At 44.9% G+C, this 18,434-nt stretch overlaps 1 protein-coding gene across 1 annotated transcript; it reads right to left on the bottom strand.

Annotated features, from left to right (window-relative positions):
• Positions 1-203: 203 nt before the first annotated feature.
• On the bottom strand, positions 204-18,180 carry LOC309670925 (uncharacterized protein; the record flags this gene model as incomplete). Its single annotated transcript, XM_082482064.1, has 16 exons — positions 204-365; positions 634-738; positions 1,856-1,926; positions 2,332-2,493; positions 3,178-3,332; positions 3,669-3,758; positions 5,627-5,701; positions 6,680-6,809; positions 8,188-8,340; positions 9,269-9,429; positions 10,363-10,625; positions 10,944-11,008; positions 11,367-11,448; positions 13,293-16,860; positions 17,367-17,422; positions 18,114-18,180. 16 exons carry the CDS (start codon positions 18,178-18,180, stop codon positions 211-213), a joined length of 5,358 nt encoding a protein of 1,785 aa, XP_082338190.1. The 3' UTR covers positions 204-210.
• Between the last annotated feature and the right edge of the window lie 254 nt (positions 18,181-18,434).

Genomic DNA, 18,434 nt, shown 5'->3' with positions numbered 1-18,434 from the left:
TGCAACTTTTTTTCCTCCTACTGCTGCTGTAGTCCTGGTGACACAGAGGAAGTGAATGATTTTTCCTGATTGAATTCCCGCTTTCTTTGGCAAAAAGCACCTGGTTCTGTCAAAATGCTGCATTATGCTCTTTGCAGAGGTGTTTCTTCTGAGGCACGACACAAAAAAGTTTCCCCATGGCAGGGAGACTGTACAGGTCCAAATAAAGTCTTATTTCTTGCAGAAGACCTGCTGCTTGGCATTCTTCACACGTTGTTCCTCCTTTAGGTTCTTCTGCCGTGCATGTTTGCTGGAGATGAGTTCCACGTGTTCTGAGGGGAACCAGCCTCTCTCCCGGTCTGAAAGTTTTACTCCTTCCATCCATCCTGTGGTGTAGGGAAAAGCACAACATGACACAAAATAGTCAAACATTTTTTGATTCTTCCCAAAAAGCCCCCTCCAATAAGGCCATAAGGTCAAAGAAGATCCCCTTTCATCTTCCAAATAGTGAATATGAAGAGTCCCTTCATCCTCTCAATCCAACATTCAGGAATGAGAGGCTACTTCTGAAACCAGATTGTGTTGTTAAAGCTTTACACTACCAGAGTAACTTCCTACCCGCAATTTAAGATAGCCATTGTTCATTCTGCTCACCATCATTGCTGTACTGCATAACCATGATGATATCTGCTTTCTCCAAAGCCAGCTCATCGTTTTCCCGAGCCTTGTAAGTCTTTATGCATTGAACCTGTGGTGCATCTAAAGGGGAGGAAAGATCATAATGGTATACTAGCAAGCAACGGTAAACCTGTGTGCAACAGCCCTAAAGGAGGTAGGGGATAAAGGACTGCCCAAACATTAAAGAGCAGAGAACTGGAAGGGAGACTACAGGTCTTGTACCTGATATGAGGAGTAAAAATAGGTAAGATAACTGGCAGAACCGGGCACTGAGGGAAAGCCCATGAAGTGCAAGGTGCAAGTGCAAGGTCCTGCACCTGGGGAGGAAGAATGCAAAGCACCAGTATAGGTTAGGGGCGGACCTGCTGGGAAGTAGCTCGGAGGAGAAGGATCTGGGGGTCCTAGTAGACAGTAAATTATCCATGGCCCAGCAATGTGCCCTTGTTGCCAAAAAGGCCAATGGAATCCTGGGCTGCATAGGGAAGAGTGTGGCCAGTAGGTCGAGGGAGGTCATTCTCCCCCTCTACTCTGCACTGGTGAGGCCACAACTGGAATACTGTGTCCAGTTTTGGGCTCCCCAGTTCAAGAGGGACAGGGAACTGCTGGAGCGAGTCCAGCGAAGGGCAACAAAGATGACTGAGGGATTGGAGCATCTCCCTTATGAGGAAAGGCTGAGAGAGCTGGGACTCTTTAGCCTGGAGAAGAGAAGGCTGAGGGGAGACCTTATTATGGCATACAAGTATCTAAAGGGTGGGTTGAAGGAGGATGGAGCCAGGCTCTTTTCAATGGTTCCCAGTGACATGACTGAGGGGTAATGGGCACAAGTTAAAACACAGGAAGTTCCGTTCAAATACACGGAAAAACTTCTTTACGGTGAGGGTGACAGAGCACTGGAACAGGCTGCCCAGGGAGGTTGTGGAGTCCCCTTCCCTGGAGATTTTCAAGACCCGCCTGGATGCAGTCCTGAGTAATGTGCTCTAGGCAATCCTGCTTTAGCAGGGGAGTTGGACTAGATGATCTCTGGAGGTCCCTTCCAACTCTGAAAATTCCATGATTCTGTGATTCTGTAATACTTTCTTTATTTAAAAAAAGGTAAGTGTTCTGCCTTGGAGTAATTTCTGGGACGTTCCACCTTACAGTGACTCCAACTCCTTTGAGCCAGACCACCCCCATTGCTGTAGAAGCAGAGCAGTCTCACCAGGGCATTCCAGCAGGTCCAGTTCTCCTCGCGGAGGAGCCAAAGCAGAGATCCACCTCAGCTTCTCACTGCTGGAAAACATCATCAGGTAGTTGTCAGGATTCAATGCGAGGGACAGAAGTCTGATGAAGGGAATGCGTGTGTGTGTGTACAGGTTTTCTCACAGGAGGGGTCAGGACGGGGATACTTGGGGAAATCAGAGAAAGAGGAAGTGGACAATGGGGATGGGAAGAGGCAAAACCTCCCATTTTTGGAGGCTGATGATATGACATAACGTGGTAGTATTGTATGAGTAGCTATGATGAGAGAGGAGCAAGGTGGTTCATTAGGGGCTTGTTATGACAAAAGGATGTTTTTCAAGTCCTCTGCTCAGCAGCTGCATTTGATATTTCAGTAGCTGAGGGACAACCATCAGGCGTCTAGGAGGTGTCTGGCTATGGTAATGGGATATACTGAGGGTAACCTTGAGTTCTTACTGTGTCTCTGTACGAAACAAAAACTCCACTCTTTTTCCCTGGTTATTCTGAAGTAGAAAGAGACGGAAAACATTTTTGTTTGTTCCATGCAGTTTCACCTCGCACTTCTCCCCACGCACATCTGAGAAAGCAGCATGATCAAACACAACAAAACGTCCACCCCTGCAGGTAAAGAGGAAGAACAAAACAAGTAGTGAGTTTTAAGGTTATGAGGGTTACAAAGTGAGTTCATGTCATGTTCTGATGTCAGGTAAACAAAGAGCTTTCAATGAGTCTTCATCTGCTTCAGGCACCTTAAGATTTGTTCTTGCAAGAAGTCTCAGAAGGCCAGAGGAGAGGGGACTTAATAAAAAAAAGTAGAAATACTAAGCTCTGTCCTGTCAGGATTTTATTTGATAGCTTACAGCTTAAAAACAAAAGCACACCCCCCCTCCTAAAACCCCAACATGCTCAACCAACAATTCTTACTTTCTTGACAAACCAGTGATTTGCACATTCACTGATCTTCATACTGTCCTTTAGGAACAAATTATTTACCAAGTAAAACTAGAATAAATGGTTATTATTAAAGCATTTCACATTATAGAGATGGAAAGGCAGAATAGAAGTGTTGCACTAGGGACCAGAAGATATCTTGTTGTATTATCATACGTTGTAATTACGAGTTGGGACTATCGTATTCCACATACTTGCATGATACTCACATAATGTAGGGTTAGGAGAGTGACTTGACAAATGCTGCCACTTGCTGGCAGGCAGAGGGAAAGGACTCTTTCACCAAAGCACAGACCCAGAAAGAGACAGGTATTTTAGAAGGGGCAGCAAGAATTGTGTTGAAGCACTCACTCCTTGGGCCGAGACAGGAGCAGACAGTCATTGAAAAGATGTAGGTAGATGGGACGGGTGGTGACTTTCCATTTTGGACTCAGAGTGTTGAAGTCCAGTGCTGTCAACTCACCACACTTCACAAGTCGTCTCGACTGTGAGATGAGTGGGAATATCTGCAAGACAGAAGTGAACATTTATGTCAAGTGTGTACAAGGAAATTGGTATCCATGAGTTTTGGATTTGTATTTTTGCCTTTCTCTAAAGGAAGTGTGCTTTCATCTCTCCAGATGGACAGGAGTATAAGTCATGGTAGGTACCTTCAGCTGAAGGCTGACACAAATGATTGGGCAAGGGAAACACTGATGAAGAGCTGACCTGTGTGTGATATTCTGGTTCAACAGTTCTGTTTATATTGGAGAGGAAAGCAAAAAGCAAGCACAAGTGACTTTGTGAGGAAAAAGAGAAAATAGATTAGGCTATAGGAAGGCCCAGGGAACGGACGAGCTCACCTTGCACTCAAATTCAATCTTCTGGCTGAGGTAGATCAGCTCTTCAGTGCTCTTCATGCGCTGGACATTTTCATTGCAATCCTTGATGAGCTACAGAGGAAAACAGATGATCAATGAGGCAGGAGTAGAACTGCCTGGTGGGATCAGTACTAGTCCAAGGAGCCCCTCAAGAGTCAGTGTAAGTGACAGTTCCTTAGGCATCCTCCTGCAAAAAAAGTATTTTTCCAGGCAGGCATACTAAACTTCTCCATACCTTCTTTCTTAAGGAAGGTACTATTTAAATGAAGTCTCTGTGTATTGTTTTACCTTTGGGATACTGGGGGGAGGGGAGGATACTAGAGACATCTCTCTCCTTTCAGGTTGAATTGTTGGTCATTTGGAAGTAGCTCTTATTAGATGCTCCACTGTAAACACAGGAGGCTGATTAGATAGACATCAGCCCCAATTTTTCCACAAACCAGAGCTTGTTGCTAGCAACTGCGAGGACAGGACACAATGAAACAGAATTTCTTCAGCCTGTAAGCAGCCTACATAGCTGCCTGAGGTAATACAGGGCAGCTGGATAAGATGTCACAGAGATAATGCTGGCTTGAGCACAGCTGGAGACTAAGGATTTCAGTGTATGACATCTTGCCCACTCACCTCAGACTGCAGTGTTTTGGGAGCTGTGCAGCAGGCAGGTGCAACCCTAAAAGTTTTAAGCAGGTATGCATCATGTTGAACTGGTCTTTAGGTAGAGAATAGGGGAGGGATTGTAAGAAAGAGAGTGACAATCCCAAGAAGTTCAAATCATCACTACACAGAGCAGGAGCTAGCTAGGACAAGTCTAGCTTATGCCACTGTACAAATTCCAGATAACAGGTTGTCCCAGAAGACAAATCTTGCATCTGTAATAAATAGGATAGAGGAAGGGATGTGATAATGTCTTGCCAATATTTTTAGGAATATTTTCTTGTGGGGGCTAGGGTAGTAGTTGATCAATAATTAGAGACAAAGGTAAGGAACACAAAGGGGGAATGGTGGTTAGGAGACTGGAAAAAGTGAGTCCTGAAAAAAGTAGTTTGACATCATTGGTGCAGGTTCAGTCACATCCCAGCTGGCTCCTGCTTCAGTGCTTTCTGCTCACAGCTACCACTGCACATGCAGGAGAGTCATGTGAACACATGAATTTGTTACTGGTGAGGATCAATGACAAAAGCCCTCAACAATGGTGAGAATCAATAAAAAGGACAGGGCCACTTAGGTGCCCTGGCAGCTGTGTGATGCAGCATGGCTGTGGAGAATCACAGAATATCCTGAGTTGGAGAGGACCCACAAGGATCATTGAGTCCAACTCCTGACTCCACACAGGGAAACCTAAAAGTTAAACCAGATATCTAAGAGCGTTGTCCAAACACTTCTTGAACACCATCGGGCTTGGGGCCATGACTACTTTCCTGGGGAGCTTGTTCCAGTGCTTGACCACACTCCCAGTGAATAACTTTTTCCTAATATCCAATCTGAGCTTCCCCTGATGCAGCTTTAAACCATTCCCTCGCATCTTATCACTGGGCACCAGAAAGAAGAGCACCAGAAGAAGCTCTCTGCTTCTCTTCATGAGGAAGTTGTAAACAACAATGAGGTCCCCCATCAGTCTCCTTTAAGATAAACAAACCTATTATCCTTAGCTGCCCCTCATAAATCACACCCTGTAGTCCTTTCACCATCTTTGTTGCCATCTTTTGGACATATTCTCATATTTTTACATTCTCCTTATACTGTGGAGCCCAAAACTGCATGCAGTACTCAAGCTGAGTATAGTGGGACAATTGCTTCTTTCAACCAGTTAGCTATGCACTCCAGCATACAGTCATCCCCTTTGGCTGCCAGGGCACATTATTGACTCATATTGAGTGTACCATCAACCAAAACCCCCTGATCCCTTTCTGCAGGGCTGCAGAACACACTGACAGCCTTACCTTTTCAAGTGCATCGTAGGCCTGTGTTGCCTGCACTTCCTCCTCAGACCCCGGCCGAGTTCTCTTTAGGATATTCTGTATGAGAGAAGATGTTTTTCATAATGCAGACAGGGAAAGCTGGACATATGTCTCTGGGAGGGGTAGGAGACACTAAGATGCCAGCTTCACTCTGGGAGGGGTAGGAGACACTAAGATGCCAGCTTCACTCTGGGAGGGGTAGGAGACACTAAGATGCCAGCTTCAAAGAAGACTAGAGCAGTAGTAGGTGATGAGATGTGGAGATAACAAGGCCAGAAATTTGAGATGCAGTATGTCACTGATAGGCTGCCTTGAACAGGCCATCCCTGAAAACCTCATTGCATCAACTACCATGTACAAGTTACATTGTGCTTGGATTAATGGTTGCCTCCTACATCAACAGCCTTGCATATATAATTGTTCTTTGCCTAATACTCTTTCTCCAGTTCAAAAAAAGCTCAAATAATCAAAAAGAATAATTTCATAGAAAGAGGTCAAATTTCATTCATTAGGGTCTTGCTGGTTCCCTGTCTGGAAGGTTCCTATTGGTCAATGTTGCAGGCAAAGAGTAAAGACAGATTGTCTTCCAGCGGGCAGTCAAGGAACCCTTGCTTTGTTTTCCTAGCAAGAAGCCAAAAAAGTTCAAAAAAATGTAAATCAACATGTTCTGATATGACTACATAATTTTTTTCTTAGAATACAACTGAAGTAAGTGTTGCAACAGTCCTAACCACTACGCAAACTGCACTGCCTCACAGAGGCTATCATATCCAGTTTATGATGCTGGTCTAATACACAGAAGGCATTTTGAACGATAACAAACAGGTTTGTTTTTGCAAAGGTATATTCACAATATATGCAACAGAGTGGCTTTAGAGCATTTTGCCAAACTTGTCACAGATGCAACACGAAGGGCTGTATGCAGTCCTTCCACCCACTGCTTGGAGCTATTTATTGGTCATATTCATATGACTTTCGGACTGAAAGGGTCAGCTTGAGAGAAACTGTATGAAAGCAGAGAATCAACACAGTTACCTGTAGGAGGAGTTTGAGTCGAGTGATACGCTGGAAAGGGAGTATGAGGAAGGATTTAAGTGAAAGGCGCTGGCATACTGGATCACTTTCCAGTCTCTCCAGGACTTGCTGGAACCCTGCATTTCCATTTCTGTGGGAATGGCAAAGAAAGAAGACATCCAGGCATCAGAGCAAATATACAGTCTTCCTAATATCAGATTTTTTGTGAGTGTTGGAGTACTCCCAACAGTCAGGTTTTGTCCCTGGGGCAAGAGATGTCAAGAAACCGTGCCACTGCTGAGGAAGAGCAAGTATGGGTTTCTAACAGCTATAAAAGGACAGAAGTACAACTGTTATTGTATCTTTCGTCTTTGTGCCTCAGCCCTCCGGAATAAAAGCCAGAAGCAAGATCTACGTTTCGATTCCCCCCATCAGTAAGACACCTTTCACAGAGACAGTCATGATTTGTATTCTTTCCTTACTCAGCAGCTCCAGGGGCTGCGTCCAGGGTCTGGAAACAGCTGCCTCCTCTCTCTTGCTACTCTTGAGGGGACCTGCGTTCCCCTGCTAACATCTCTCACCCTCTTAGACATAGCCACTGCCATCCAGCTTTCCATGTTGGGCAGTAGCAGATAAAAGGCTAATGGTATGAGAGTAGCATCAGCCACTAGAGTAGCCAATACCATATCCTTGAAGAGATAGGGAAGAAAGTTGTAGGCCCAGTAGATGGTGCCCTAGACAATATTCTGGAGGTCCTTTCTGTGTGAAACTGAGACTTCCCCGAAGGGAATCAATTGCAAGACTAGATCTCTCCCAGTCTGCAGCACCCAGAGACGGTGCCTTCATAGCCTGTTGGGAACAGAGTCTTCTCCTGGAACCACTGTAGCTTCACTAGAATTGGGTTATTATGAAGGGAAGCAGTGCAGAAATGGCAAGGAAACCTTGCTTAGGACTGGGTCCATGCCTAAGCAATGCTTGGTTGTGCCACTGGGTACAGAAAAGGAGGACAAGATGTTCCACTCTACCTCCCAGAGCGAGAGACTGACGGTGTTCTCTGGCCCCATGATTTTCAATCCATTTTAAGGGCTCCTGGATAGCCAGTTAAGGCTTACTGACAGCAGCCATATTTTTCTTGATTGCACAATCACAGAATGATTGAGGTTGAGTTTCACTTGAAATTATCACTTTCCAGTTCTTAGTCTGAAAACCACAGACTAAAAACTGCTATTCAGGACAGTCTTTTTTTCTCTCTTCAGTAGAGAGTAGACAGAGAAAATAGGTTGCAATAGAAGTGACTATTAATTATCCTTTCCCTTTCCAATGCTATGGAAGACGAGCCTGCAGTAGCTCTGTCCTACTGTCCCAAATGCCAACGAATTGAAGAAGGTTCCTGCCTGTTCTTCTGGGGGTGTAGTGTGAGCACTGGCCAAAAGCCTATAGCTGCTGCATTCCCCACCATTTCAAAGAAGGAACAGTCGAGGTGCAGCAAGGAAGTAAGGGGGAAGGGTGCAATAAATGAAAAAACTTACAGTAACCGCTGGAAGGTTTGCTCCTGATATGTCTGGTTTGTTACATATGGTAGATACACCCTGCGGAACTCAGGGGCATGTTTCAGAGCCACATCACACACGTGGAAGGTGAATATGTCCTCCTCAAATTTCTCCTCCAAGTCAAAGAGAAAACTGCAGCACATGGTTGTGGTGCCATAAAAGGAGAGGGAAATACCAGTGTCATTTAGTAAAGCAGAAATGTCTTCAGTCCTCTAAAATCCTGACAGCCCACATATAAGCACAGGACAGCTCTCTACTTCTAAGGAGAGCATAATGCCTGTACAATGACAATTTAGGGCTAGATATCAGGTAAGAAGAAAAAGAGGCAAAAGACCTCTCTTCTTGAGAGGGCATACTTCTGAAGGCGTGGTCAGGAAACAACTGAGAATTAAGACATCACCAGAATAATCCCACTAGTAGAAATGGAAGAGATAGCAGCAAACTTTACTACCTTAGTGATATATGTAGCCAAGCCTTGCAGGAGAAAAGCAGAACAGAATCCTACAACATACAGGATTCTTTACATATGGGGTTACGTCTACATTTTATGACTTATGCTCAATTGATTCACATTAGGTTCTGTCAAGTGATGGCTGTAACTTACTTCCCCTCCCTCCCCCTCTTTTTTCTTTTTTTTTTTCCCCTTTGGTTTTTTGGTTGTTTTTTGTTTGTTTGTTTGTTTGTTTTATTCAGGGCTCGTGCAGCTGCTTCTTGTCTTCTATTTGGCAGGAGCTGCGTTTGGTTTGGGCTGAGGTCTAGTCAAGTTTAGTTGTAGCTGAAGCCAACAGGGCATGGCTACAGTAGCATTTTGAACATTTTGATCTTCTGCAATGAGCTCTGGGACTTAACACCAAGATTTATATTCCCTTGTCACCTAAAAAGATGAATGTTCCTTTCAGGGCAGCGTTGGTATGCAATCACAAAGTGCTATGTGTATGTGTGTATCTACCTTGAAGGTCAGCGAACACGTGGAACAGGAGTGAGAGATGTTACTGATGGAAATGACTGGCTGTGTCTATGCTTCATGGAGGGTGTTAGACATGGAAGGGCTATATCTCACCTGGCGCTGACATCGCGTACATCATGAAGGCGGGAGAAAAGCCACTGACGCTCTTGATTGGTGAGCATTGCCTGGAGCTCTGCTGATCGCTGGAAGTGATCCACTGCCACATTTAAACTGCGCAGGTATGATGCCTCAGATATTATCAACTCAAACTTGGCCTTGAGAGATGAAAGAAGGGAGCACAGCATCAGTAGACTAGGCAAGTTTGTGAGGAGTCTTACAGAGAACAGACAGGAGCAAAGCAAGAAAGCCTCCTAGCACATAATGTAAGTAGCACATAAATACAAAAGAGAAGCCTTAGGAATGAAGGACAAGCATGCCATTATATATAGCCTGTCTTTCTAAAGACAGACAGGCTTGTGGTATGACTTAAAAGAAAAATAGCTACCTGCTCTCATTTTACTTTTTATTCCCCCCCAACTCCACTTTCACTAGGTTCCTTGTTTTACATGCTGTCACAAATTTCCCAGCATGTGCATCACCCATGTTTTTCTCCTTCATCGTGTTTCCCGTGCTGTTGTTTTCACCTGTTTCTCTGGGTCTTCCCACACGCTTTTCAGTTCCTCTTATTTTCCTTTCCCAGTTTCTCTATGTGCCATTTTGCTGAACCCATACTTCTTCCTGTTTCCTCTCAGCCCTGCAACTTACACAGGTCTATTTGGTAAACTCGCACTCTATCACAGGAACTACAATTCACTGTGGTTTTATTAGCATCTCTCATAAGCTTGTGTGTGAGAATACTGGAAGTCTTCTACTTTAATATTCTCTTTTGCATTGAACATGCTCAAAATTCCTTGTTTTATCTCGTTCTAATTTCCCATGTCTGTTTTCATGAAGTTACTGATATAGTCTAGAGTCTGTCCTTCAGTGCTTCTTTTCTTTACAATTCTGAACTTCAGCACTGTACTACTTCACAAGCACTGGTACCACACCCCCATACTGCTATACATGGGTAGAGGTGACCACTGTATTCAAGCACCTGCATTCCCACATCAGACATTTTTGCTCTCCACTTTAACAAGTGCCCCCCTTCTGGGGACACTTTTCTTGACTACAGACCACCCATCTACGTTGTTACATCTCTCCATTACCTCCTGCAGCTTCTGCTCGTCACGGGACATATTGAGTAGTATTCTGCTGCCCCGTATCATGGGGATGTCCTGCCAGAGGGACGCATTAGATGAGACTGACAGACGTTGAAAATATGAGTCCTGGGGAGACAGCACTTTCCTCCGTAGCCTTGGGGAGCTTGGGAAACTTGACTCTATATCCTCTGCGAAAGAATCCACTCTCTTCTGGCTTTGAATGGCCTTGTTGAGAACCACATCACTGTACTCCTGATACAGCAATCTTGCTGTGAAGAGAGGCATATACATTTATGCTTTCTACAGCAGCTATTTGTCATCTGCTTCAGTCTGGAGAAAACTCTGTTACTGTCTCAGATTAGGATAACTGAATACATTAGACCACATGCACCCGCTATAAGCAAAGCTCACCATCTGCCTGAGTGTACTGCAGGACTCTGCTTTCACTGTCTCCACCTGAACACCATTCTCTAATGCCCCCTCCTTGCTGCCATGTGGCAGGAGACCCTCTCCTTTGTACTCACTGCAAGGGTGAGAGGTGATGGAGGAGAGAGGTCTGCCCCGCACTTCAGACAGAAGGTACTTACAGGAGTTGATCAGTTTGGAGTGCCGACGTTTGAAGTTCTCCATTGCATCTGCAGGTTTCTTCTCTCTGTCAAGGAATAAAGATTTGGAAACAAAGAGCAAATGAAGAACACAGTGCCAGAGATGGCTTATCCAAATGTTAGTAACAGATCTGGCATCTCTTTCCAAAAAGTTCAAGCTCCACATGCTTTACTTAACGAAGAATAAAGTTTGGCTCGATGGAAACACTGTCCTAAAGGGACAGAAATACTTCTGCTGCAATGTGGTCCTCTCACAGAGCATAGACTGAAACACAGGCCTAAGTCATTTTATTACAGTTTTCTACTCCTTATCATCATCTTTGATATCTCTAGGAACAATGAAGAACATCAGGTGTCTGTTCAACAGGATGGGGGCAAATTCTAAGGGGCCTTTGAGAGACTTACCGCAACGTAACTGTTTGTGAACTAACTAGTGGTTCCTTGTGTGCCTTGTGAGCTTCTTCCTCTGAAGGGACAGAAGGGATTTCTACATGTAAGACAATTAAAAAGTAAACACAAGTTAGACTTCAGAGTTGAAATACAATCCTAATGATACACAAATACCACTTACCTATACCCCACCTAAGTGGTGTGGTGGTCTCAGGTCGGAACACAGGTGCCCTCCTGATCTTTATTTCTGGGTCAGAAACTTTCTGGTTTTAATAATCCTTGACACGACTTCCATTTTACAACTATTACTTAGTTACATTTGCTTTTCATACCAAGAATAAGGCTGACACTTTCAGAGATGACAGTAACTCTAAAGCTTCCATCTTCAGTTGCCCAAACAAATACACTGCCAGTAGGCTCTATTTGGTGATGTCTTTCCCCTTTCTGCAACTCGGGCCATGCATCAGAGTATCAATGGACCTGAAGTCACTAGTCATGTCTGAAAGTCTTGTGTAGATGCCAAGCCCCAAAAACTCTCAGCGACTTCTGGGGCAGAAATGCTGGACATCTAACAAAGTCACTCCTACGAAGAGTCTTAGAAGAGCTGCAGCCTGAGAATAAATGCTGTAATCCAATTCTCACATTTATGTGCTATGTGAGCATTCACAAAATTCTGTTTGACTCAGCTTCTGTTTATGTAAAACGGAGGAAGCACGTATTTTTCTTTTGTTTTATGAGGGGTTTAATTAAATAGGGTGTTTATATAAAACCGGTGTGTGTATATATGTATACGGTGCATATATAAAATTCATTGGAAACAGGAGGAGTAAGCAAGCCCAAAGACCGAGCTGCAAGTATGGGTCAGGGTAAAGACAATGCCATTGGCCTTGAATGTTTTAAAATTTGGAACCAAGAATTTACAGAATTTACATGAACAAATCTTGACTTAAGTGCTGCCAAATAATTTACAGCCTTCAGAACTCCCCCCCTTTTCCTCTGTGCCAAAAATCTATCATGTTGTGGAGCTTGGAAAATAAACTAAGTAAGAGCTGAGAAGCAGCAAGTACGTTTAAAGTTCATGCAAGATATAATAAAGAACAGACATGCATCTTGACAATAAGTACTGTCTGAATGCCCTGCTTTACAGAAGATGCATGTTTTCCATTCATGACATCAGTGATTCGGCTTCTATGCAAGTTGGGACCTTAGACTTGACAAATTTGCTTTCTTATCTGTAATCTCAAATCCTACATTCTTAGGAAGATCATCTCTTTCAGAAGGTCAAATTGGAACCTAAAGGTGTCAGCTGCAAAATAAAGAGAGTTAACAAATAAACAAGGAACTAAACCATGCCGTAACAGATATGGGCTACTAAGGATGTGTGCATGCATTTCCCTTACTGCTTGGAAATGGATTGCTACAAGTGCAGCAAAATGCAACGGCCATGTGATGGCAGCAGAGATGACGAGCAGGAGCTCTGAACTGAGCCCCACCAAGAAACTCATTCCTGCGGGTAGGCCAAAATAGCCCATGTTACTGAATAAGGGCAACAGATCATTAAACACGGAGAAAGGACAAGAAGAGAAACTGAATGCGAAGTTGAGAAGTGAGGGATCTGTGAAGTGAGCTAAGCTCTCTGTTGCAGGTGTTAGTGTGAAATGAGAGGACTGAGCCCCAGAGCGCAGCACTAGTCAGAGAACAAGCAGGATGCACTGGTTACAGGACAGCAGAAAGGAGCTAGGGGAGAGCTGGGAGGGGGGAGCTTGGGGCAGCACAGGAATGGGACTACAGGGCTGGAGTGAGGAGTATTACCAGAAAGCCACAAGAGCAATGCCAAGCTCTCAGCAATCATGCCTCTCTTATCAGACTGCGATTTAATTTAGTCCTACAGTTTTGGTATCTGCAGTATATTTGTTGGGGGAAGTGGAGGAGAGAACTCACCCTGCAAGATGTCTGGTGGTACTGATGACCTCTTCAGGCCCTGCCGGTGCCAGTCCTTGCTTTTTACTCGGCGTTTAATTGTGTTTTCTTGATTGACTGCTGGCTCCTGTGCAATGACCGTTTTTTTGTCTGGCCAACTTGATGATTTTTCCAAGGGTGAATGTCTGGGTATTTCCTCCTTTGGCTGAGCTACCCAGTGGTGTTCTCCTCTTTCTCCTTTCAGCTTTTGCTTGACCCTCCTTTCATCTTCTGTTTTTTCTGTGATAGCCAACGGAGCTTGGATGTTCTTCGTGTCCACACCAAAGATGCCTGTTTGTTGCTCCCATTGCAGCTCTCCTGAGATCTCCTCTTCTTGGCAGGTCGTTCTGGTGGTTGGTGGTGATGGATGGCTGAGCCGGAGAAAGTGGATTGGATTGGTGAATGCTAGCATTGGAAGTTGCTGTGCAGAGTCTCTGCTCTTGGAGTCTGTGGATGTTATCAGGCCTTCCAGCGAGGGCCAAGAAGGGTGATCAGGTGAGGATTTTCCACACTGTATATCCATGTGCTGATCCGTTGTTTCAGGGCTGGTGTCACAGCCGCTGGCCAATGCCTCATCTCCAACAGCAGAAAAGCTTTTGGCCAACAAACTGACCCCTGAGTCATCAGAAGTCTCTGTATTGTGGGTACCTGAGTCACCGAGATCGCACTCTCTAGTTACTGGAACAAGGGCACCTTTCTCTGCTACATCTTCTCCATCAGAAGCAGAGGCCACAGTGTTAGAATCGGAGACGGCAGTCCGGAGAGGATGGCTTATAGTAGGGTGAATGCCTAGTAACTTATTATTGTCCATACTACAGTTGAGATGTGGCCTGGAGTGGGGCACAGGAGCCAGAGGCTGGTAACTTTCAAGGGCTGGAGGTTGGGCAAGGTGATTTGCACTTAGTGCAGAGGCCTGAGCCTGACTGGGGCTTTGGACATGGGAAAGGGGATGAGGAAGCTGTTTGGCATCAGGCTCAGACACCAGAGGTAGGCTTGAGTGGGACACAGGGGACAGGGGTTGTTCTTGCTGTGAACCAGCAAGGACCATATCTTCTTCAGAAGGCCAAATTAGGGTGCTCAGGACACTGGAGATCCTGGATCCAGGATCTTTTTGGTTTAAACTGCAGTCAGACTGATCAAGTAAAGGCATTTGTTGTGCTTCATGATCTACATTTGCTCCCATTGCTTTTCCTTGAATAATGGCACTTTTTTCTGGGGGTTTTTGCTGAATTGTCTCTGGCTGGTTCAGGGGAGTAGAAGTTCTGCCTGGTGTTTGGGGTGCTTCCAGAGGCCGTGCAATGATAGCCATAGTCCTCCTGTCCTCAGGAAGGCTCCCCTCTAGAGGAAGACAGCTCGTGTGTATTACAGAGAAAGAAGATGGGCCACTAAATTCTTCATGGAAGCCTTCCTCAGAAGTTAGGAGTTCACAGGAAGTGTTGCCCCTCCCTGCATCAGTACTTACAATAGCAGTTTCCCCTGATGTTGCATCCTGCACTTGCACAGAAGCAGCTTGGTTGGCTGGCTTCTCTACAGAGTCTAGCAGTTTGTTCAGGCTGGCACCAGGACAGTCTTTAGGGGTCATAAAAGCTGTTACATTAGCACCCTCTTGCTGTGGGCCAGATGCTGAAGCCACAGAGGTGAGCTCTGAGGGTAAAGCTGGAATGAAGTCCTGAAGCCCAGCTTTTACCAAATTTTCTGTAATGAGATGAGGATCTATAGGCTCAGGTGGCTCCAAGTTTTTGGTACCAGAGGAAGGGTGTGCTGGAAGAGTCTCTGCACTAGAAGGTGCTGCCACTTCTCCATGGAATGGAGCATCTCTTTTATAAAACCTCTGGACAGCCTTTCCATACCTGTCATTACGCTCATCCTCCTTGCCCAGTCTTGTCCTGTCATCCCAGTCAGCTTCTCCCACATCCTGACCACTGATGGAAAAGCGGCCAGAGTCTTCTAGGTCTTCTGCCTGGTCAGAGATACAGCACGTCTGTGGAGGTGCCACTGATGCTTCACCCACTGGATTCAGATTATTTGAGGACAGAGGGCTGACAGCAGGTGGCTGACATCCAGAACTTGCTTCTGTGACATGAGCTTTCAGCAGTACATCCTCACCAGGATGCTGACCCACAGAGACAGGCTCCCCAGGAGGAAATGCTGAACCTGTTTGCTCAGTCAAAAACACATTCTCCAAACCACACAAATCCACATTATGCCTGAGAACAGAAGATATCTCTAACGTGAAAGCTGATGATAGTGCCTCCAGTTTGAGCTCTTCTCTCTGCAGTTGTTGTTCCTGCTCACTTTGTTCCTTGTTTTTCTGATCTTTGCACTCCAAAGATTTTCCGCCTTCTGGCAGATTCTGATCTTTGCACTCTTTCTTCTTCTCTTCCTGCTGAAGTTCAGACACTGTCTCCTCCTGTGCTGGTTCCTTATGCTGTGAAGTATTCAATTCCTCAATTTTTTTAGCAGTACCCTTTACTTGGAAGGCACGCGCTGCTGGAGATGCAGGTCTGTCCTCTGTTTTTCTGTGATCATCTTCAAGATGAAGGCATTTGGAAGTGGATGAGTTTTCTTTAGGAACTATTACTGTTCCCTGGTCTTTGACCATGCTGCTATTCTTTGTTTCACCAGCTGAGATCTTTCCTTCTACTTGTAGCGAACTTATTTGGCTGTCATCTGTTAAAGTGGAAAGCAGTTGAGGGGAAGAGGAAGACTCTGTATTCTCTTCCAAACCCTGGAGTGCTCTTATGCTTTCCTTAACATCTTCAGAAGAGTAATGTTTACCCATGTCCTCTACTGCTTCCTCTGAGGTAGGCTGCTCATTAGTTGCCGATGCCACTATGTTGCTGCTTTGCTCCTGCTCTGCATCAGCATCAACCTCCTGCAAAGAATCTGTGGAGATCTTATCCAGAAGCGGTTCAGCCTTATAATGCCCCTCTGAAACAGTTTTACACACCAAGAAGCACTTAGGTGTCTCCCTCTGAGAGGAAATGGCATCCACCAAAGCAGATTTCAGATGCTGGGCCTGAGGGTCTGAGCCATGAAAAGCCTGTTCTGCCTGGCACTGAGGAAACTCAGTGCTGAGGCCCACAGCCTGCAGGATGCTGTTGCCAGGGGCTGGCACATCCTGGAGAGTACTGGGAGAGGAAGAGTCCTGGTTGCCTTCCAGGTCAGCCAGCTCTACTTGCTTAAGTTTCAGACAACAATCCAGTCCACCCTCCTCTAAAAGCACTTCTTCCAATTCTAAGAGTCCCTTTTGAGGCTCTGCATCACCTTGCTTTTGTTTCAGTCCTACTGGCACTTTTTGTAGAGGGTTAGAGGGTCTGCCCAACATCTCTGCTGCTTCCCCTGGAGCAGAATGGCAGTCCTTGGGAGTGTTAAGCTCTGCTCCCTTTGCAGAGTCAGATGGGCTGGTGCTCATTTCAGCTGATGTGCGAGGAGCATGATGCTCTCTTTCGATTGCTGCAGAATCCCAGGCTTCCCCAGTGGTGCTGCTGGCTTCTGGAGGAGTGGTACCTCCCTCACTGGTTTCTTCAGACTCCATCAGTGATACATTCTGTTAAAGAAAAATGCATTTTTCTGTTACTAGTACAGAATGATACAGTGGATCTAACTGGCTTAAGAGACTTTTAAAAGCAGGCACTAATGCAGCTGAGAAAAAAAAACAAAAATTCATACTAGTGGGTGATAAGAGTTGGGAAATAAATACTAAGACTGAGGCTAGGCAAACACCTGATGTAAGCCTGCAGTACGGGAGTAATGCCAAAATAAAACTACTAGTGTCTTTTTAGTTTTACATACAAATCCAGAAAGTGCCTTTGGTCAAAGAGCAGAGATGCTGATCTCTCTGTAACAGCTGCAGTGCAACTTATGAAAAGTGTTGGCCATGGCTAGCTATCTCAGACCCCAAAGGGGATATCAGAAGGCATTCAGGGAACAAGAAAATCACCAAAATCTCCATTATTTTTTGTGGGGCATGGTGGACAAATACTCATGACCTTTTCTAGTGCCTAGCTGAGTCTTAGAGACCTCTTTGATTTCAACAGGGAAAAAGGCCTGTACTTCGGAGCTGATGGCTCTCTTTACAGATCTCTGTGTATGTATGTGCAACACAGGGCCTAATTGCAAATGATCAAAAGAATTGATTAGCAAGAAGTAGGAATGTAAGAATTTGATTAACACATAACTAGGACACGACACAAGACGAGATATTTGAAGGCTCTAAACCACATGGGTTAAGACAACCACCTCTAGTGTGTGTGGACATACCTACAGACTAAAGAGAAAATAGATGATCATTTAGATTACCTTTTTAGTTAAAAAAAAAAAAAAAAATCATGTCAGGATCGTTGGACAGTTTCCCAAAGGATTTAGTGGAATTTCCCATCCTTTACTGAAGCTGAAGTTCAGACATGACAAAGCACTAGGGAATGTACATTTGGGAAACGTCTGTGAAAAGGATGGTAGAATCTGATTCACTGCTTTTATCTTTCTGGCTTCTACCCATCCCATGACCCACAATCCCTACCTGAAAAGACATGAGAAAGAAACAAACCTTATGGCTCTCCTCCCTATTCTTCTGCTTTTGGGACACTTTCTCTAGCATTCCAGCATTCTCTATTCTTTATCCCCTGCTTATCAGAAATGGCTTATAAATTGCTGCTTCGGGCTGCTTCACATACACTGGGTACCCTTGCATTCATACCAGAGTTTGTCATTTAGCCCTGAAGGATCTGCTGCAATGTGCAGACACAGTCAGACTTCTCCCTGAACAAAACTTCAGTGTTCTACTCCTTCATCCTATCTTACCGCTGTCAAAGTTTCCGGACATGAATTCATAGTCCTGCATCTTTTGGTCAGAGAAACCATTCCACATTTCTTCAGGTAAAAGCCTGCAATCTATCTAGCAGCACAAAAGCCCCAAGGCTTTTGAACTCTGGAGAGTTCACAGATCTTGTGCGGAAAGAAATTATTTTTCTTGCTCTAAACAGACAACTAAATCTATAAACTTTTTCTTTCCCTGGCATTCCTAACTTCCCTACAATTTTAAGAATACCATTTTTTCCAGAGTGTCAACTGCTGTTGGGGGTGTGTGCATGTGTGACAATTTCAACTGGAGAGGCTCACAAG

Source organism: Vanellus vanellus, assembly GCF_965231255.1.
Source record: "Vanellus vanellus genome assembly, chromosome: 1".
Classification (NCBI taxonomy): domain Eukaryota; kingdom Metazoa; phylum Chordata; class Aves; order Charadriiformes; family Charadriidae; genus Vanellus; species Vanellus vanellus.
This window is presented reverse-complemented; position numbering and strand designations above follow the sequence as displayed.